General features: G+C 58.8%; 2 protein-coding genes and 1 long non-coding RNA gene across 24 annotated transcripts in view; 2 read left to right on the plus strand and 1 right to left on the minus strand.

The window, feature by feature from the left end:
• On the plus strand, positions 1-8,442 carry Sh2b1 (SH2B adaptor protein 1). 14 transcript variants are annotated; one of them, XM_087209048.1, is made up of 11 exons: positions 62-245; positions 1,957-2,142; positions 2,297-3,279; positions 3,534-3,635; positions 3,727-3,818; positions 3,921-4,096; positions 6,170-6,373; positions 6,545-6,753; positions 6,849-7,067; positions 7,439-7,538; positions 7,678-8,442. In XM_087209048.1, coding segments are annotated over exons 2-11 (2,241 nt in total). In that variant the 5' UTR covers positions 62-245; positions 1,957-1,988; the 3' UTR covers positions 7,680-8,442. The 14 variants fall into 14 exon arrangements, with proteins under 14 accessions (XP_087065183.1, XP_087065185.1, XP_087065174.1 ...); XM_087209053.1 differs by having other exon boundaries at positions 6,849-7,017; XM_087209052.1 differs by having other exon boundaries at positions 1,957-2,115.
• On the minus strand, positions 8,413-14,576 carry LOC106010368 (uncharacterized). Its single transcript, XR_001184189.3, has 5 exons — positions 14,385-14,576; positions 13,880-13,969; positions 9,922-10,039; positions 9,647-9,752; positions 8,413-8,668 (listed from the first exon to the last, which is right to left on the minus strand). It is a non-coding gene; the product is annotated as an uncharacterized LOC106010368 (long non-coding RNA).
• Positions 13,376-20,188, plus strand: part of Atp2a1 (ATPase sarcoplasmic/endoplasmic reticulum Ca2+ transporting 1) — a 16,254-nt gene continuing 9,441 nt past the window's right edge. For 3 of the 9 annotated variants that reach the window (XM_087209043.1, XM_021237378.2, XM_004856034.3), the window contains exons 1-8: positions 13,376-13,689; positions 13,961-13,978; positions 14,344-14,426; positions 15,736-15,840; positions 16,931-17,069; positions 18,779-18,859; positions 19,592-19,677; positions 19,760-20,057. In XM_087209043.1, coding sequence (XP_087065169.1) covers positions 13,572-13,689; positions 13,961-13,978; positions 14,344-14,426; positions 15,736-15,840; positions 16,931-17,069; positions 18,779-18,859; positions 19,592-19,677; positions 19,760-20,057 — 928 coding nt within the window. In that variant the 5' untranslated portion in view covers positions 13,376-13,571. Of the gene's footprint in view, positions 13,690-13,960; positions 13,979-14,343; positions 14,427-14,717; positions 15,213-15,735; positions 15,841-16,930; positions 17,070-18,778; positions 18,860-19,591; positions 19,678-19,759; positions 20,058-20,188 lie in introns of those variants that run through there. The other 6 variants (XM_087209044.1, XM_087209045.1, XM_087209047.1 and 3 more) reach the window with 5 other exon arrangements.

A 20,188-nucleotide genomic window follows, 5' to 3' on the forward strand; every position in this document is an offset into this window, starting at 1 on the left:
TCGGCGGCTACTCTAGCCTTCCACAGGGACCGGGGACTCTATCCCGGACAGATAGCGAATTCTCTACGGTTGGCTTCTCCACTTCGTCCCGAATTTCTCCGAGAGGACGTTCTGGTGGGACCCAATTCCTTCCCACCGCTGACTCTGTGGCCCCTCTTAGGCGCACAGGGAGAAGTCATTGAAGCCCTAGGAGATTCACCCTCTTAGTCCCTGAAGGGTCTGCGCCGAGTAGGAGGATGGCGGAAGTGAGTACGAAGATGCCCTTCCTTCTCGCCGCTCTTCTCTATGGTTGCTTCCCTCGGCGACGGGAAAAGAAAGTCCCCGCGCCTGCGCAGAGCGGGCCTGGGAGCTCGTCGGGGAGGGGGAGGGGCGCAGGGAGCGGGAGCCGCCGCCGCCGCCGGAGCTAACCGCGGGGACCGAGATGCAGGTGGGACCGGAACCGGAACCCCCCTCTTCAAGTGCCTCTTCCCTCTCCGCGACCCGGCCCGGCGCCTGCGAGGAGCCCCGGGTGGGGGTGGGGGTGGGCGTGGGGCCCCCGAGCAGGAGGGGCACTTGGCCCTGCAGAGTGCGGCGGACAGGGCTGGTCCCCAGGAGACTGCAGCCCCGGGAGTGGGCGCGTGGGGGGTGTCCCGCAAGTAGGGTCGGGTCGGAGTGGCTTGACCACGGGCCCAGAGGGTCCGAGCCAGGAGAGGAGCCTGCACCCTCCACCACCTGCCCTTCGGGAAATGTCAGAACCGAGCCAAGAGGCAGGTGCACCGGGAAAATGTATCTGAGCAGAAGAGAAACTGAGTCACCACCTCAGGAGCTGCAGGGTCAGGGGGCCTGGAGGGGGCTGGGTGGGCCTGTGTGAGCCGAGGTGGCTTCTGGCTGGGGATCGTCTCTGCTGTCTGCACCTCTTGGCTCGGTTCCCCTCAGCTCCATGACTCCCGCATCTCCTGGCTGCATCTGTGGGTTCGGAGTTGTCCTTAGGGGTTGAGGCCATCTGAGTGTGTAGGGCTGAGGCCGAGAAAGAAAGGGAGGTTTCCCTGGCTTACAGCCTGACTGCTGTTTGAGTGGGAGTCTAGGGGCGCTGATGGTTTGGAGAGACTTTTCTGAGCTACCTGCACCCCAGTCCGGGGCCTTGGCCTCCAGGAGAACTAGCCAAAGAGCTTTGGGTTGTAAATTCCACACCCAGCTCTCTGTCTCTAGCCAGTTGAAACCTTTCTTTCTCTAATTGCTCTTTTAGAAAATTGGAACTCTGATACTATCCTCCTCCATAAAGATAGTAACAATGGCAGTCATTTCTCTTGTCCTTACTTTGTGTCAAGCACTGACACGTTTCATTCCATTTCATTCTCCCAACAACTGGGTGGGGGGGAGAATGTCATTAGCTCTGTTTTACAGATAGGAAATCTGGGCCTCAAAGACAATGTGTGAACTTTCAAGATCACAGCTGATAGGTGAAGTCAGTCCAAGTCTGACTCCAGTACCTGTGGCCACCGTACCAACCAGCCTTTAGGGCACCCTCCCCAGAGACAGAAAAAGGAGGAGGAAAATCCTCAGCTCCCTGTCAGTTTTTATTTCTGTCATGGCTAGCAAAGACTTGCTCTGACCCAGCCCAGCATCTCTTTGCCTTATGTGGTGCTGCCACTGGGCCCCAGACTGAAGGGGGCACCCAAGAAGCGGGCTGTGTCCATTCCAAGTCACCTTGACACAGAGTGTGGGTGCTGGGCTGAGCAGTCAGCTTCTCAGACAGTTGCTGTTTCTGTCCACCTCCCATCCATTGGCCTGAATGAACAAACTCTGCTGCTGGGGCCCCCAGAGTCAGGGCAGTGAGGAGTTGTGGCTGAGATGGGTCCAGCCAGTCCCTGGGGACGAGGACTGTACAGTGCGAAGGACAGTAGGCTGGGAGTTCTGAAACTTGTCTGACCTTCAGTTTCCTCATCTGATAGAAAGGTTATTAAATCCTCTCGCTAGGAAAGGTAAGATGACCCCTGGAAGCCTCTCAGATGGCACAGGAGAAGTGTGTGACAGGCAGAGAGGATCTGCCTTGGAGGAGGAGAATGGCGGCTGGAAGAGCCCCGTGTGGAGGAAGGTGCCCGCAGGACCTCTTGCTCCTGGAGAGCTGCAGACTAGGCACGGGGGACACTTCTGAGTGCCTGGGTGTGTGGATCTGGGAGTGGGAACAGAGGCAGTTTGGTTCTCTTCTCCTCTCTGAGGTCTGGACCAGAGTAGGGAGTCCCTGGCTTGGGGTGGGATGCGCTCCCAGTCCCGCCTCTGCAGTGACTCTGTGTGTGCCTCTCTCTTCCTTCTGCAGCTGCTGCCACTCACCCCGTGTCTTCTGGCCGCTTCCCTCTTTGCTGCCCCTCCCCACAGGCTCTCCCTCTCCACCTCCTGGGGCCCATCATGAATGGTACCCCTTCCCCAGAGGATGGGGCCTCCCCCTCCCCCCCTCCCCCGAGTTGGCGGGAGTTCTGCGAGTCCCATGCCAGGGCTGCTGCCCTGGATTTCGCCCGTCGTTTTCGCCTCTACCTGGCCTCCCACCCCCAGTACGCAGGGCCTGGGGCTGAGGCTGCCTTCTCCCGCCGGTTTGCTGAGCTCTTCCTGCAGCACTTTGAAGCTGAGGTGGCCCGGGCCTCTGGCTCCCTCTCACCGACATCCATCTTGGCTCCCCTGAGTCCTGGTGTGGAGGTCCTGCCACCTCATGACCTGGCCCTTGAGAGCTGCAGGGTGGGAGGGCCTCTGGCTGTGCTGGGCCCTTCTCCATCCTCTGAGGACCTGGCCGGCCCCCTGCCATCCTCCGTCTCTTCCTCAACGACCTCCTCGAAGCCGAAGCTCAAGAAACGCTTTTCCCTCCGCTCAGTGGGTCGCTCTGTCCGAGGTTCAGTGCGAGGCATCCTGCAGTGGCGGGGGGCTGTCGACCCTCCATCCCCAGCTGGGCCCCTGGAGACCTCTTCAGCCCCCCCAGTCCTAGGTGGAAACAGCAACTCCAACTCCTCTGGTGGAGCTGGGACTCTTGGTAGGGGACTGGTCAGTGACGGCACGTCCCCCGGGGAGCGATGGACTCACCGATTTGAGAGGCTGAGACTAAGTCGGGGTGGGGGGACCTTGAAGGACGGATCAGGGATGGTGCAGAGGGAGGAGCTGCTGAGTTTTATGGGGGCCGAAGAGGCTGCCCCTGACCCAGCTGGAGTGGGCCGGGGAGGAGGGCAGTCTCAGTGGCAGAAGTGTCGCTTACTGCTGCGAAGTGAGGGAGAAGGAGGAGGAGGAAGCCGCCTGGAGTTCTTCGTGCCACCCAAGGTGAGTCGTGGAGGAGGGTGAGGGGCTGGCCGGAGTGGTGACAGGCCTGTGGACCAGCCTCAGGCTTTGCCTGCCATGAAGCCTGGCTGGCTTTGCTTTTAGGTCTGGGCCTGGGTTCTTGAATTAGCTGTGGGCAGGACCAAGAGCAGTGTGGCCTTCTGCTGACCCGTGGGACACAGGAGGGGTGGTGAATGAGGGGAGGGCGAGGTGTGTCCGTGCCCCAGCAGCCGGAGCTTGTTCGTGCTCCGCCTTAGGCGTCCCGGCCCCGGCTCAGCATCCCCTGCTCCGCTATCATGGATGTTCGGACAACCACAGCCCTGGAGATGCCGGACCGGGAGAACACGTTTGTGGTTAAGGTAGGAGCTCAGCACGCCAAAGCAGGGGTTGTGGGGCGGAGGCGGTGGTGCCCATGTCGCGTGCCTTGAGCATGTGTCTGCTGGCCCATAGGTGGAAGGCCCCTCGGAGTACATCCTGGAGACAGCTGACGCTGCCCACGTGAAGGCCTGGGTGTCCGACATCCAAGAGTGCCTGAGCCCAGGGTGAGGAGCCACCTTCTGACCGAGGGGCTGGGGCAAGGTGGACAGCAGCCCGGTGCCTCTCCTGTGACCTTCTCCCCGGCACTGTTTGCTTTGTCCCTGCAGACCCTGCCCCGCTACCAGCCCCCGCCCCATGACCCTCCCTCTGGCCCCCAGCACCTCCTTCCTCACAAAGGAGAACACGGACAGCCTGGAGCCCCCTTGCCTGAATCACTCGGAGAGTCTGCCGAGTCAGGACCTGCTACTGGGGCCCAGCGAGAGCAACGACCGCCTGTCCCAGGGTAAGGCAGTAGGTCAGAGCTCACCATTCAAGGCTCTTGCGTCGGGTCCCCCATTCTGTTCCCACTGCTTGGCTTGTGTCCGAACGTGCCAGGCACTTGGACCACTGTTTGCCTTTTTATATTTCTTTAGTCATTTAATTCTGCAGAGCTGGGGCTGAAGCCACAGGCTCCCACGCCTAGGTGAGGCCTTAGCACTGAGCAGCATCGTCAGCCCCAGTTTCCCCGTTAGAACCATCGCCATCCACACCAGTCCCAGGCGAACTCCTGTCTGCCCTTCTTGCCTGGCCTTGTCACTTCCATAAGTGTCCCGCAGGCCCCACTCTGGCAGGAGATGGCGGTTCTCTTCTCCAAGCACCCAGAGCTCTTTGGCGACGTCTTTGTTCTTGCTCTGTATCTGCACATGTCAAGGGCATCACACTCTCTTGGGCCAAATTTGCACTTTTTCGGCTGACCCAACACATGACACATGTGAGTGCCTGGCCACCTCTCTAGACTCAGCTTCCACTCTGTCCTCTCCTCCCGGCCTGAGTCTCATCTTCCCAGGGCCTAGTGTGTAGCCCAGCACACAGGCTGTACACGGTGGGTGGATAAGGAATCTCAGAGTCACACTAGAACAGAGCTTACGTATCATCACGTGTCATTGGGTTTCAAACAGCCCGGACAGGGACAGGAAGGGTTTCTCTGCAGTCACCCGAGTCTCCGAGAAGCGGGCTGTGCCAGCCTCTCCCTAAGCTGCTGCCCTCCACTCACATATCTCTGAGCCCTGTAGATGCTGTCTGGGTGGGCCCCACTTGCTGCCTGGCACACGAGCAGGCAGGGCCGTGTGTCACCGGCCCTGTGACTCGGGTGCCTGGGGTGGCAAGATGTCGTTCCCATGGACAGCTGGCCCCCAGGGGCAGCCTGTGCTCGGTGCCCTCTGAACGGCTCAGGCAGGAAGCACCCTGAGAGCTCGGGAGGAAGCCAGCAGGGGAAGGAGGAACAGAGCGGTGCAGAGGAGGGAAGAGAAAACGTGGCTTGAGGCGGCAAAAGGCCAGCACAGGACCTGAGGTGCGGAGGACCCAGGATCCTTGGGAAAACACTAAGATAAATGAGCCACAGGAAAAACTACATGGGTACAAGTTAAGTAAAGGTCAAGTTGGTTTAGTTTAGAGGGGATCAATCAGAGGGTTTGTGTTTTTTGGTTGCCTCTTAGAATTGAGAGCTTTTAAATCAGGCATGGCATACATCTGCAATACAAGCTCTCTGGAGGCTGAGGCAGGAGGATCACTAAACAGTGAGGGCTACTTAGTGAATTCAAGATCAGCCTGAGCTACACATTGAGATCCTGTCTCAAAAAACAAGCAAACAAAAAAACTTCGAACTCAGGACCTTGCTCTTGCAAGGCAGGTGGGGCACCACTGAGCTAAATCCTCGGCCCTCTCCTTTGTATTTTTTGAGACAAGAGTTTCTCGCTAAGTTGCCCAGGCTGGGATCAAACTTGGGGCCCTTGGGACCCTCCTGAGTAGCTGGGGTTATAGGGATATGCTACTACTCCTGACTTGGACTCTTTTTTGTCTTTTTGAGACAGGGTTTTGCTGTGCAGTTCAGGCTGGCCTTGAACTTACTATGTAGCCCAGACTGGCCTCAAACTCACAGTGACCCTCCTGCCTCAGCCTCCTGAGTGCTGGGATTATGGGCATGCACCACCATGCCATCTACTCAGTTTTTGGTGTTTTTTTTTCTGGACTTTTTAAATGTGAGACTATTTGAGGGATTCTACTCCTTCCCCACCTCTGTAGCAGTTTTTCAGTTGTTGATTCCTAAAAAACATAGGCACGTTGGGGTTCTGGGATGTGCCGTACACACAGTGTAGTGTCATTTTGGCCGTAGGCAGAACTGTCAGGTCTCTGTCCTCCTGGGGGTCCAGGACTTGGCCATGCAGGTGGACTGCTGGTGGGAAGGCAGGCAGGAGGCCAAGGCCTTGGGTGAGGAACCCAAGTTTCAGCTTAGCTCTCCGTTTCTTTTTTTGCAGTACTGGGGATCAAACTCAGGTGCCACTGAGCTAAATCCTGGCCCTGCTGTGTTTCTTTCCAGGGGCGTATGGGGGCCTGTCCGAGCGGCCCTCTGCATCCATTTCCCCCAGCTCGGCCTCCATCGCAGCCTCCCATTTCGACTCAATGGAACTGCTTCCCCCAGAGCTGCCCCCCCGAATCCCCATTGAGGAGGGCCCCCCGGCAGGCACAGTTCATCCTCTCTCGACCCCCTATCCTCCTCTGGACACCCCGGAGACAGCCACAGGTACCAGGGACTACACATCTGTGCCTAGCCAGTGCCCGACTCCTGAGGGGCCCGACCCAGGGAGGGACTGAGACTGATCCACGGAGGTGCCTGGCGAGGGAGAGGAAGGCTGTTTCTCCTAGGTCCTGGCAGGCCCCCCTGACGTCTGGTTTCCCTCTCTCCTTCCCGAAGGGTCCTTCCTGTTCCAGGAGTCGGAAGGCGGGGAGGGGGACCAGCCCCTCTCGGGGTACCCGTGGTTCCACGGCATGTTGTCTCGACTCAAGGCCGCCCAGTTAGTGCTGGAAGGAGGCACCAGCTCCCACGGGGTCTTCCTGGTTCGGCAGAGCGAGACGAGGAGGGGCGAATATGTCCTCACTTTCAATTTCCAGGGCAAGGCCAAGGTGAGCGAGCCTGTGGGTACAGAGGGCAGGCGGCCTGCAGGGGGGTTGTGGCCGGCAGGGCGCAGCCCTCGCCTCACTGCTCATCCTGCCCTCAGCACCTGCGCTTGTCACTGAACGAGGAGGGTCAGTGCCGGGTCCAGCACCTGTGGTTCCAGTCCATTTTTGATATGCTCGAGCATTTCCGGGTGCACCCCATCCCTCTGGAGTCTGGAGGCTCCAGTGACGTTGTCCTTGTCAGCTATGTGCCCTCCCAGCGGCAGCAGGGTGAGCAGAGCAGGTCTGCAGGGGAGGTGCCCGTGCACCCAAGAAGTGAGGTGTGTGTGCCAGAAAGACGGGGGCTCTGGGGCGCGTGGGGCAGCTGAGGCCCCTTTCCTGAGGGGTCTGCGCGGGGCGAGAAGGCTGCTAGGACGCAGACAGGCAGAGGCTCCTTGAGGGCCGGGGGCAGTGAAGAGCTGGGCTAACGCATCCCCATTCCATCACCACCTCCGTCCGTCCGTCCGTCCATCCATGCCATCGTCTGTGTGTCCCTGGTTCCACCCTCCCGGCTTGTCTCTGCCCTTCACCACCTTGCCTGGGGCCCGCCCTTCTGGGGGGATGCTTGGTCTGCCCCCCATGCCTGATGTCCCTGTCTGATCTCTCCCTCTCCCCGCCCCACGCCCCACCTGTCCCCACGTTGCCCCCCCAGGCTGGGAGCAGGCTGGGAGCCATGCAGGGGTGTGCGAGGGAGATCGATGCTACCCCGATGCCTCCTCCACCCTCGTGCCCTGCGGAGCGAGTGACTGTGTGTAAGTGCCGTCCTCCCTGGTCCTCCCTCACCGCCGCCCACGATCCATCCTCCATGGGGGTTGCTCAGGAAATGGGCTGGCTCCAGGGGGGACCCTGCCTCCCTCCACCTCAGTCTGTCTTCTTCCCATTCCTGTCCAGAATCGAACACCTTCCATGACCCACCCCAGCCCCCTGAACCCCCTTCATGGACAGATCCCCCACATCCTGGGGCAGAAGAGGCGTTGGGGGCGCCAGAAGTGGCGGCAGCTGCGGCAGCCAAAGAGAGGCAAGAGAAAGAGAAAGCGGGCAGTGGAGGGGTCCCGGAAGAGCTGGTCCCCATGGCTGAGCTGGTCCCCGTGGTTAAATTGGAAGAGGCCGTAGCGCCAGGCACAGAGGGCCAGGGCGGCGCTGGCCCTGGTGGGGACTCAGGGGTGACCCTGATGGTACAGCTCCAGCAGTTACCACCAGGGGGCAACGGCGAAGGGGGCCGTCCCAGAGCCATTAATAACCAGTACTCCTTTGTTCGAGATGCCCCACCCTGCCCTGCGCCCTCTTCCTGCTCCCCAGCCCTGGTTCCTGAGAGGGGGCCCAGGAGGGACACAGAGGAGAGGTGGGGCCCCGCACTCTTCCTGACCCGACAGCCGAGGGCGGGCATGTACAGTGTGGGTACCAGCCGGTCCAGGCCCCGCTAACTCCCTGACTACGCTGCAGGTGCCCCTGCCCCAGGCAGGGGTTTGGGCTCCATTACCTCCCTGAGGGGCTCTTCCAGCCAGCCCCACCTCTGGGGCCATTTCCCCCGAACCACCCCACTCGCCAAAGCAAGGGTGAGGGGAAGGGCTGTCAGTTACGTTAAGGTGGTTGTTGTTGTTGTTTTAAACAAAATGGAGAAGCATAAACAAATAAAGGGGTTTATCTCAGTTCCAAGGTGATGGCTGTGGCTGTGCTTGCAACAGGGCCTGGGGGGGCCGGTCCATGCAGTGAGGCCCAGAGCCAAGGCCAGCATCCAGGGCCTTTCTGGCTCCGATTGAGAAGTGGGATTCAACAGTGCTTCCTGAGGCCTCCAGCAGTTTCTCTTAATTGGCTGGACGGTGACAGGACTGATGACTGCCAGGCGTCCTTCCTGCTCTGAATTCTTGACTTAGGCTCCTACCTAGGAGAAAGGCAGAGATGGCGGGGAGACCTGTGTCTTCCGTCGGGATTTGATGTGTTGATCAGACTGGCTGTCCCCCTCCCTCAGAGCCACACTGGAGACTAGATGTCACCACTAAGCCTGATCTCTAGGCCTGGCTTTGCCTGTTACCTATGCCGTGTCAGCTGGGGACCAGCTGGGGACAAGGCTTGGCCATTCTGGCCTTAGTGTCCTCACTTGTAAAATGGCAAGTTTCATCTTAGAGCTGCAAAAATGATTTGCTTGGCCTGGACACTTTCCCTTGGAGTTTCATGTAAATGTCCAGCCCAGGTTACTGCCCCACTTGAAAGCCAGCCGAGCAGCTGTAGGCATCCGGCATCCCCATCACTATAAACCTCTGCCCACGCTGGGCTGTCCTCCTCCTGGAGCACAGCCCTGTGTCCCAGCTCCGGGCCAGCAGGTGCAGCAGATGGCCAGGGTCTGAAGAGTCCCCTGTGTGCTCGGCCCTTGCCCTCCCACCTGTGCCTCTCGCTGTTGCCCTCCTGCCCCCCAGCCTCTGCCCCTGCTCCAGGAGGCCCTGCCCATACTCATGACCTTGCTATTCTGGGCCTTGCGTCCGTCCTCGGGGAGATGGACAAGAGACAGCTGGGCACACGGGGCTCCCAAGCTGGGGGCTGGCTGGGGAAGCCTGTTGGCACCACCTGCTCACCCCTGGGGGCTCCCCTGAAACTCGGCCTCAGGAGCCTGGGGACGGAATCGGCCCTGCAGAGGGCTGGGTGCTGTGTTCTCAAAGTGGGCAGCAGGGGCTGTGGCACCCAGGGTAGGCAGGGTCTGATCCTCTCCTAATCTAGCGGTAGCTGGTGCTAAGGCTCCTCCTTACCCCAGAGCCTGCTGGCCTTCAGGGACTTGGCTTCCAGAGATGGGGAGGGGACCAGCACAAGGACACCCACCCACTCCCGGACTGGCCTGTCTGCGGGAGGACACTGGGACGATTCTCACCAAGTGTGTGTTTACTGACGGTTAAACAGAAGTTTGGAACTGGTCAGCCACAGCCAGGTCTACTACCTGTCCTTCATAGCTGGGATTCCAGTCCCTCGTCTCCAGCCTACAGGCGAGAGGAAGATGCCTTCAGCCTGGGGTGAGACCCCCCCCCAGGGGGGAAGGGGTCCATCCTAAGCAGCACCTCAGCGCCCCCACCCCCTGATGTGAGCCTTCTCTGCTCCCTGGCTTCAGTCTGCCCCTCTGGGAAGCCGGAGGTGGCAGAAATGAATAACCTGAAAGGGCCCCGCTGGCAGGAGTGCCCTGTAAAGCTTGCCTCCTTCCCTCTGCTCATGCTCCGCTCCCCGAAGCTGCCCATCTTCGGCTCCCCTCCATGTTTGGGCATTCCTCCTGCTGTAAGACAGAGGCCCTGTCACTCCTCCAGGTGCCACTGGAGAGAAGCCAGCCAGTGCCAAAGGCTCAGAGGGTGCTGAGCCTGACGCTGGCCCAGAAGGTGGGTGCTGGGCCAGTGCAGGCACCTGCTGATGTGACCCCTGACACACCCCATTGTCTGCACCCCCCACCCTAGGTCACAGCAGGACTTTGCTTCAGGGGAGGGGTTGTCAGAACTATGAGAAGGGGGAGGGAAGGACACCGTGTCCTGACCTCACCCAGGCTGTCCCTCGCCTAAGTCCAGGCAGAAGGTGCGACTGGGAGGCCAAGTCCTCCAGCTCCGTCCCCCTCCCCAGAGCCAGGCTCCTCTTGGACCTGCCTCTGCCAGCTCTGTGCTGCGCTCTGCCTGGGGCCGGAGCCCTCAGGCCAGCGCAGTGGCACTCACCTCTAGTCCTAGCCACCTGGAGGCCGAGGTAGGGCGATGGCAAGTTTGAGCCCAGCTTGGGCGATGTAGCAAAACAGTCTCAAAATAAAATAAAGAAGGCTGAGGATGGAGCTCAGTGCTCCCTGGGTTCAATCTCCAATACTGCCAAGTTAATTAATTGAAAGAAAGAGGGGAGGTAAGAGAGAGACAGAGAGAGAGACAGAGAGAGAAGGGAGGGAAAGAGAGCCAGGCATGGTGGCAGAGCCCTGTAATCCCAGCACTGTGGGAGGCTGAGGCAGGATTGCAAGTTCTGCCCAGCCTGGGCAACTTGGTGACTTACCAAGACTCTATCTGAAGATAAAAAATAGCTGGGCTTGGTGGTGCACACCTGTAACTCCCAGCAGGAAGATCACTGTGAGTTGGAGACCAGCTTGGACATATAAGGAGTAAAAGTCCAGCGTGAACTGCATAGCCAGACCCTGTCTCAAAAAATAAAAAGGGGGCTGGGGATTTAGCTCAGTGGTTCCGGCGCCTGCCACGCAAGCACAAGGTCTGGAGTTCGATCCCCAGTACCAAAAAAAAAAAAAAAGGGAATTGGAGAAGCAGCTCAATGCAAAGGTCCTGGATTCAATCTCCAGCACTACACACACAGTCAAAACCAAAAATACAAATATTTTTAAGAAATTTTTTAAACTGAGGCCTGGTGTGGTGGAACATGTCTGTAATCCCAGCACTTGGGAGGCTGAGGCAGGAGGATCACTGGAGTTCAAGGCTACATAGTTGATGGCTCCTCTGAACTACATGGCAAGGCCCTGTCTAAAAAAAAAAATGCTTTTTGGGGTGGGGATTTAGCTCAGTGGCACTGAGCCTGCCTTGCAAGCCTCACAAGCCTTGAAAGAGCAAGGTCCTGAGTTTGATCCCCAGTACCAAAAATAAAAAAAGTTTTTTAATATGGGCATAGTGGCACACACCTATAATCTCAGAACTCAGGAGACTGAGGCAGGAGGACTGCCACTAGTTCCAGGCCAGCCTATACTACAAAGCCAGACCCTGTCTCAAAAAAAAAAAAAAAAAAAACCCAAAGGGGCCAGGGATTTAGCTCAGCAGTTCTGCTGCCTGCCTCAAAAGCCCAAGGTTCTGAGTTCCATCCCCAGTACCAAAAAAAAATTTTTTAGGGGCCAGGGATTTAGCTCAGTGGTTTCACTACCCTGCTGCGCAAGCAAAAGGACCCGAGTTCGATCCCCAGTACCCAAAAAAAAAAATTTTTTTTTTTAAAGTTGGGGATGTAGGGCTGGGGATTTAGCTCAGTGGTTCCACTGCCTGCCTGGCAAGCACAAGGTCCTGAGTTCGATCCCCAGGTACCAAAAAAAAAAAAAAGTTGGGGATGTAGCTTAGCAATGATAGAAGCCTTACCTAGCATGCACAAGGCCCTCTGCTCATTAGCCAGTACTGCAAAAATAAGAACCCTCTCAGTCTTCCCTATAACCATTTCTTGCAGGAAGCCGAGGAAGGACTTGAGCTCAGGGTCATAGGCTCCTTGGCCTCACATCAGTGTTGCCTCCTTGCCTGCCTGCATGCACCCCAGTGCCCTGTCCATTCCTCCAGCAGCTGCCCTGGTGGAAACCAAAAGTTGCCCACCCTGGAGCAGGGTGGGGAAGGGCGGCTCAGAGCAGCTGCTTCTCCCAGGAAGCTGACACCAAGGCCGGCTGCTCTGCAACAACTTGTGGCTTTGCACCCAGCCCGGGGTCCCCGCCCACCTGGCTGCCACTAGCCAGCTCCCCACTGTCCCTTTTTCCCATTGCTCCTCAGACTTTCCTGACCCTAGCGGCCGTTTCTGTGCTCACCCTCCCCCCAGCTCTGTTGTGTCCTCATTCCCCCCCAAATCCGCCTCTCCCCTCTGGGGCCTCTGCTGTACTCAGCTTCCTCAGGTGGGCTTGCCCTTCCCTTCCACCTCCTTCAGTGGGGCACCCCAGTTCTGAGCATACCCCCGGGTCTGGTCCTCATTCTCTCTTGAGGGTGGCTGCATCAGCCCTGGAGAGTGAAGACCACACACCTCTGGGGTCCACCACACAAACCCGTAGTGCGGTGTGAAATGAGGCGACCCTCATGCCATGACTTGGGGTGACTCCCTACCCCCTTCTTGAAACAGTTATCCCCCCCTCTGCCATCAGCACATTCTGTAGCCTCTTGGGTTACCTGGCTGCCTGGGTGCCCCATTTTCTTGGGGGGATTCCCTGTCAGGAATGGGGAGGCTGTCGGCTGTGTTCCCAGAGGCTGAGCTGGAGCAGTCAGGAGGGGGCGGTTTAGGGGAGAGCCAGGCAGTCCTGGCTTTGCACACCAGGGCCTGGACACTAAATCCCTTGTTGATGGCTGCAGCAACCCCTCCCTAGGGTAGGGTTACCATCTTCTGCCCTGTCCCCTTGACCCTCTCCCTGCCCTACTTCCCCTTGTCCCTCTAGAGATACTTCCTCTGGCCCCCAAAAGATGTTCTCCCGACTTGGGTCCCCCAAAGGCAGGGAGGATCTCTGTTGCTCTTCCAGCACGGTACATGAGGGCGGAGACTGTGGTGATGGAAACGGGTTCAGGGTGGAAGGGACATGAAGGGGGTGTGAGAGAAACAAAGCTGAGGCCCAAGTGGAACAGCGTGTAAGGGAAGAGCTGCGGGGAGGAGTTTGGAATGAGAAATTCAGCAAAATGGGGGAAGTCTGGCCATCTGGGGGAGGTGACAGAAAGTGAATTCTCCCCCCCGCCCGGGGCTGGGGCCACCTTTGCTTCCCTCATGAGTGACATCTCAGGCTGCAGCCCCACTGTTCCCCTCTGTCAGCAGAAATATCTCTCTCTTCTGATCCCTTCTGCTGGAGTCTCAGCCAGCCAATCCCTGATCTGGGGGAGGGGGGAGCCTGGGCCCCCACTCCCTCATAAGGACCAGCTGGGGGCTGGAGGGTGGCCGGCTGCTACAAGTGGGACGGGGGTCAAAGCTCTGTGGAGGGAAGAGAAACCTGGGGGGGCACACGAGAAAAAGGGCAGAAACCCAGACCAACAGGCAGGTGGACACACTAAGGCCCCCCACAAGTGAGAGCCCCCCCCCCGAAAGAACACACTGCCCCTGGCCCCCAAGAAGGGAGCACAATGGAGGCTGCACATGCCAAGACCACAGAGGAGTGTCTAGCCTATTTTGGGGTGAACGAGACCACAGGCCTCACCCCGGACCAAGTTAAGCGGCATCTGGAGAAATACGGCCCCAATGGTAAGTGTTCCTCAGAGGAGACTGGTACCCCTTTCCCGTGCCTACACGTAAGTGTATACGTACACACGTGTACACACACACACTCCCTCCAGGGTATCTTAGGGCCCTGGTCCATGGCTGCTGGGGAGAGAAGGGGAGGTTTAGGGATCACCTTGATGAACCTGATGCCCTTTGGTAGTGATTCTCTTACCTTAGCCATAAAGTCCTGGGGGTGGGGGGCATGAAGCTGAACCCCGATTGAAATGTCGTTTTCTTCTTTTTCTCTGGGTAGAGCTCCCCGCTGAGGAAGGTAAGTTACTGGAACCCCGGCGCCCTCATAAATGACCCTCCCTTCCTTGTCCTACGGTCTTCTCCTCAGAGATCCCGTACCCCTTCCCAAGGGCAAATGTCCCTCCTCAAAGATTAGAATCCACAGGGCAGAAGACTCCAGGCGCTCTCTCCTTGAGGCGTCCTAGCCTTGAACGACTGCCCACAGCTCCGAGGAACCTGCTTCTGGACTCCTGGCCGCTCCCAGCCCCTCCCTCATACCAAGCTGCCCGCGTGGCTCCCTAGGGATCTGGGGCACTCCAGACCCTGGACCCCACCCGGTGCACAGAGCCCCGATCTTGATCCTCAGTCCTAACCCCGGGGACCCGCCCTCGCTTCTGCCCCCAGGGAAGTCCCTGTGGGAGTTGGTGGTGGAGCAGTTTGAAGACCTCCTGGTGCGAATCCTTCTCCTGGCCGCCTGCATCTCCTTTGTGAGTGTGACAGGGCACTGAGGGCTGGCTGGGGTGGTTGGGTGGGGGATCAGGAGTCCGCGCCGGCGGAAAGCGGGGCTCCTGGTCCCGCATCCTACAGTCCAAGCCCTGCGCATCCCATCTTCCAGGCCCGAGCTGGGCGCTGTAGGGCGGGCTCGCGTCCTCTGTCCTCCCTCACAGTCCGCAGGCGGGTTTTATTTTAAGATTTAAGGGCGTTCTCGGCCAAAACACTGAAGCTAAGCCACCCTCGAAGCTTCAAGAGCTCCGAGGGTTCGGGTTACCCCCCAGACGACGCGCCCCGGGCTCCGGGATACACGCCCCGCAGCTCCACGGCCCGGCTGCTCCCGGCGAGCCCCGCGCCGCGCCGCCAATCCCCGCGCGCCGCTGACGCCGATTGGGCGCTGATTGGGCGAGGGAAAGGCTCGCGCAGACAGGCGGGAAAGCGCCGATCGAGCGAGCTTGGCTGCACGGGCGCCCGTGGCTCCGCCCTTCGCCCCGTCGCCTTCGCCTTCGTATCCCGGCTTCCTCTCCGCGCGCCAGCCTGTCTTGACCCTACCTGCTCTCCGCCTCCCCCGACCCCTCGCACCCTGGGAGCTTCCTCCCGGTCTGGCCGCTTCTGCCCTGGGACCTGCCCTGGAGCTGGGGCTCCTTGCCACCCCGTCATCCCAGCAGCCCATCTATATTTCAGAATTTCTTTTAACGCCTTTGTGCTACTGGAAGACAAGACCCTGGAGGCAAAAAATAATCCTGGTCCCTTGGTCTCCTTCCTGCAGGCCCTGTCCACCTGTGAGCGCAGGCTGGCAGGGCCTCCCTTCTCCCTTCTCAGATTTGCTCCTTGACATTTGCCTTTGGCTGTTGCCTGGCGGTGGCAACAGCTGGGGCGGGGTGTGTACGGAGCCGTAACCCTATCCCGGCTCCTGCTCCCTTGTGAAATTGGAGCTTCCCCGCCTGGGCTGTGGGGGAGGGCCGTGGGCGGCCGGGCGCCGGCTCTGGGGACCACAGGGTGCTTCCCATCGGGTTTGGCTCCACGGGATGGATGTGACTGTGGGGGTGGTTGGCTTGGGTGTCCCCTGAGCTTTGCTTACGAGCCAACAATCTGGTTTGGGGAACCTGAAAGGGTTCCCAGTTAGTCCTGAGGCTGTGTGTATGCTCCCTGTGGGCTGAGCTGAGCTACAGCAGTGGCTGCACATGCACGCCCGAGCCCCCACGGCTCCTGCACACACCTCTGCAGCGGTCTTTGATCCTCTCCCACCGTCCTTCTTTACCAGCTGGAAGGCTGTGTCAGTGTTACTCTCCCCCTGCGGCGCAGGTGCTGGCCTGGTTTGAGGAAGGCGAAGAGACTGTCACCGCCTTTGTCGAGCCCTTTGTCATCCTCCTGATCCTCATTGCCAATGCCATTGTGGGGGTCTGGCAGGTGAGTGCTGATCCCCCCAAATCTGAAGCCAGTACTCCCTGCTCTCCAGGTGGAAAACAGGATGAGGGTAAAAAGGGTTGGGAGACCCAGAACTACTTGCTGGCTGTGTGACCTGACCCTAAGCAAGTTCCTCCACGCCTCTGGGCTTTGGTTTCCTCATCTATAAAATAAGCTACTAACCCTAAGCCTTTCCTATTTTTTCCTTTTGTTTTATTTTCTTTTTTTTTTTGGTACTGGGGATCGAACTTGGGTCCTTGCACTTGCGCAGCAGGCGGCGAAACCACTGAGCTAAATCCCTGGCCCACCTTTTGTTATATTTTTTGAGACAAGATCTCACTTGTAGTTTAGGCTGGCCTTGAACTCACTTCGATCCTCCTGCCTCAGCCTCCTGAGTGCTGGGATTACAGGCATGAGCCACCACGCCCGGCCAATAATCTTAATGCTATCCCTCAAACTTGTGGTGAAATTGAACAAAATGAATGTGAAAGTGCCTGACACATAGTAGGAACTCAAAAAAATGCTTTCTTGTTTTCTCTTTCTCATACCTTACCCCTCTGTACTTCCCTCCTGCTTCCTGATTTTGCTTGTTTGTGTATTGCAGTATGGGGATTGAACCCAGGACTTTTGCACTGACTTAGATCCCCAGCCCGCCCCTCCCTCCCTCCCTCTCTCTCTCTCTCTCTCTCTCTCTCTCTCTCTCTCTCTGTCTTTCTCCTCTCTCCCTGCTTCCTTCCTTCCTTCTTTTTTTGGCAGGGTCTTGCTAAGTCTCCCAGGCTGAACTCAAATTTGCAATCCCCCTGCCTCAGCCTCCCTGAGTGCTGGGATTCCAGGGTGGTGCCACCACACCCAACTTCTTTTTGCTCTGCCCAAGCCGCCCTTACTTCTTAGTCATAAGTGATAGCTTCTTCTGCCCTCAGTGGGCGGCTGTACAACCTGCCTCCTTGGTGATGTCCCTGTCGCCCCTAGGACCTTGGTCCCTGCTCCTCCATCTTCACATCCCTCACCTACTGTCCCAGTCCGCCCAGACCAGTCCCCTCTCCCCATAACCTTCCTCCCTCGGATAACCTGCCCTCCTCCACCTTCTGCTCAGGAGCGTAATGCAGAGAACGCCATTGAGGCCCTGAAGGAGTATGAACCTGAGATGGGGAAGGTCTACCGGGCTGACCGAAAGTCAGTGCAGAGGATCAAGGCTCGGGACATGGTCCCCGGGGACATTGTGGAGGTGGCTGGTGAGTGAGAGGAACCAGTGGTCCAGGCTGCAAGGCTTTGGGTCTGAGGCCAAGGAGGTGGGGCCTGGTCAGCCCTGGTCCTGGTGTCCAGAAAGATGGGGCAGCCTTCACCTCCTTCCCAGATGCCTCAGGAGGTCAGCCCAGGACACTGCGGCCACAGCACCCCTCCCATCAGAGCCGGGGCAGGAACAGCCAGTCCTGACCCCAGGCCTGCAGGCAGACCCCTGCTCCCTCCTCTCACGCAGCACTCGAGAGCGACAGGTGGAACCCAGGCCCTGCCAATGGTCCCGTCTCCACCCCCTCTCCTTCCAGCCACCCCCAAGCTTGGTCAGCTTTCAGTCTTGACCTCTCGGTGCCCTTGAGGCCTCTCAAAGGGGAAGGAGTGAGGGCAGAAGGGAAGAGGGGGGCCGAATCTCAAGCCCCCGGCCATGTAAGGGAAACTCCGGTCCCAGCTCTGAGCACGGGACCTGGGAGGAGGGGAGCCCAAGGAAGGCCTGCCCTGCCCGGAGAGGGACACTTAATGCCTCCCGGGAGGGTGGGGGCCGGGTGGCTAAGATTACGGGATTCTGCCCCCTTCAGCGGTTTTTATATTTGCCCTGCATAGGCCTGCCCACCTCTCCTGCCCCTGGCATGGGGCTGTATCTTTCTAGGCCTCCGTCCCTCCGCCAGACACCCGGCCACCACCAGGGGAAGCACGAGGAGGAGGGTGGGGAGCAGGGGACCCCAGAGCCCCACTGCAGGGCTGTCTTGCGGCAGTGACCGTTTGCAGTCTGAATCACGCATGTCTATAAATATCACCTGGGCTTGGGTGACGGTGTCTGCCCAACTCCGTGGCCGACCTCCTCCCTCCATCTGCTTCCTCTGGCACGGGAGGAGGGACCCTTGAGGCCAAGGGAACGGAAAGCAGATGCGCCCTGTCCCCAGTGTCATCTGTGGGGCCAGTGCAGAACCAGGCGGAGGCCCCGAGGGGCTTGAGCTCCTCTGTGGGTCTCTGAGTCTGGCGGGGTCCGCCTCCCTCCCACAGTGCTCTGGGGTGCTGGGCCGCTGTGGGCTTCCTGGCCACCTTCGTGTTGCTTTTCCTGCCAGCCACACCAGCTCCCTGCCTTGGCTCCCTGTCTGGTCGCCAGGCTCTGTGACTTCCCTCTGGCCCCAGAATCCTTCACATGCTTCCTTCCAGCTCACTCTTTGCTGCTGGTTGCTCTACTTTTTCTCTCTGTTGATTGATTTTCTCAGCTCTGCATTTTCTCCTTCCTTCCCTTTTGCTTTGTGCTATTCCTCAGACACCACTTCTCTCCCTGACTCAACCTGGTTCTCAGTTATCTTCCCTCCTTGCCTTTCCCACTCTTGTTTCCCTCCCTGGGTTGCTGTTTCACATTTTCAGTTGTAGCTGGCCAGTCTCTAGTTTTCCCTGCAGTTGTTCAGGGTACATTTAATGAGCGCATACTATGTACCAGGAATTACACTGGACCCTTTCTCTTCACGGGCTTGAACCAGTGGGAAGAAATGCATTCAATGAGGCGACAGTAGGAATGGTGTTAGAGGGTTGCTTGCTGGGGCCACAGGGGCACGTGCAGAGGGCCTGGCAGGAAGGCCAAGTAGATGGCCCGAGAAGGGTGGAAGAGGTGAGGGATTCAGACAGACTGGGGCTTCCTTGGGAAGGAGGAAAACTCCATTCCCAGCTGATCTTGTTCTTCCTTGCTCCTCCACAGTGGGAGACAAAGTCCCCGCAGACATCCGGATCCTTTCCATCAAATCCACTACCCTCCGGGTGGATCAGTCCATCCTGACAGGTGCGCTGGCCTGGGGATGCAGAGGGAAGGGGCAGTGAGAGAGGGGCGGGGAAGACAGAGCGGAAGGAGAGGCCCGGCAGTAGGCCTCCTCCCAGCTCCGCAGGAGAGCAATGGCAGCCTGCCCTGACGCAAGGGGTCATGGGAGAGGCCCGGATGTCTTGGGCTATTCTCCACATGGCCATCGATCTGCCACTTTACATGGACATGGGCACACACGTAGCCAGAGAACTCCCCTAAGGTGCAGGACAAGGTGGCTTCAAATTGTGGCTGCTCTGTTTCTCCACTGGGAGGGAGAGGGGAAGAGCAGCGGATATTCCCCAAGAGGATGAGCCCTGCCCTTAGGGTAGGGAGCCAGTGTCCCAACAGTGGACCTCTCCTTCCCGGGAGCATGCTCTCCATTGATCTCCATACATCTACGTTGTTGCTTGTGGGGCTGTCACCAAGATGTCCAGAAGTGCACATAGCACTGCACGTTTCACAGAGGAGCAAGCGGGGCTAAGCATCAAAGCCGTGCAGTTTGAGTGCTCCACTGGAACTTGGTCGAAGTCTTTTTAGCTCAAGTGCAGTGGCTTCCCCTCTGCCTCTAGCAGCTTCCTCCGGAGGCCAGATTTCCTCCAGCATGGTGCTTGGTCCTTGCCAGGCCCTACCTGCTGAGCAGGGAGTGGGTTTAGGGCAGAAAGTCAGGGAGGGGTGTGCAGAAATCTGAGCGCCCTGTGGCCCCCCTCTCCTCAGGCGAGTCTGTGTCTGTCATCAAGCACACAGATCCCATCCCCGATCCCCGAGCCGTCAACCAGGACAAGAAGAACATGCTTTTCTCGGTGAGTTCTGGGGCCCTGGCATGGGGGTTGCAGCGTGAGCATCACCCTCACCTGGCTCCTTGCCTCTCTGTCCCCTGCCCAGGGCACCAACATTGCAGCTGGCAAGGCCGTGGGGATCGTGGCCACCACCGGCGTGAACACGGAGATCGGGAAGATCCGTGACCAGATGGCGGCCACAGAGCAGGACAAGACCCCTCTGCAGCAGAAGCTCGATGAGTTCGGGGAGCAGCTCTCCAAGGTCATTTCCCTCATCTGCGTGGCCGTGTGGCTCATCAACATTGGCCACTTCAATGACCCTGTCCACGGGGGATCCTGGTTCCGAGGAGCCATCTACTACTTTAAGATCGCCGTGGCGCTGGCTGTGGCTGCCATCCCAGAAGGTATGGCAGGCCGTCTTCCTTTCTCCTATTTGCGAATCTCCTGGCAGAGACTCTTTCCCAGGAGGGCCAGGGGCTCGGCCCTGATGATATCTCTGGGGGCCACTTTCCGTGGCCATGCCCCCTCCCTCCTT

This window comes from Heterocephalus glaber, unplaced genomic scaffold (genome assembly GCF_053883595.1).
Source record: "Heterocephalus glaber isolate CG9 unplaced genomic scaffold, H.glaber_assembly_v1.0 deba00000943, whole genome shotgun sequence".
NCBI lineage: Eukaryota > Metazoa > Chordata > Mammalia > Rodentia > Bathyergidae > Heterocephalus > Heterocephalus glaber.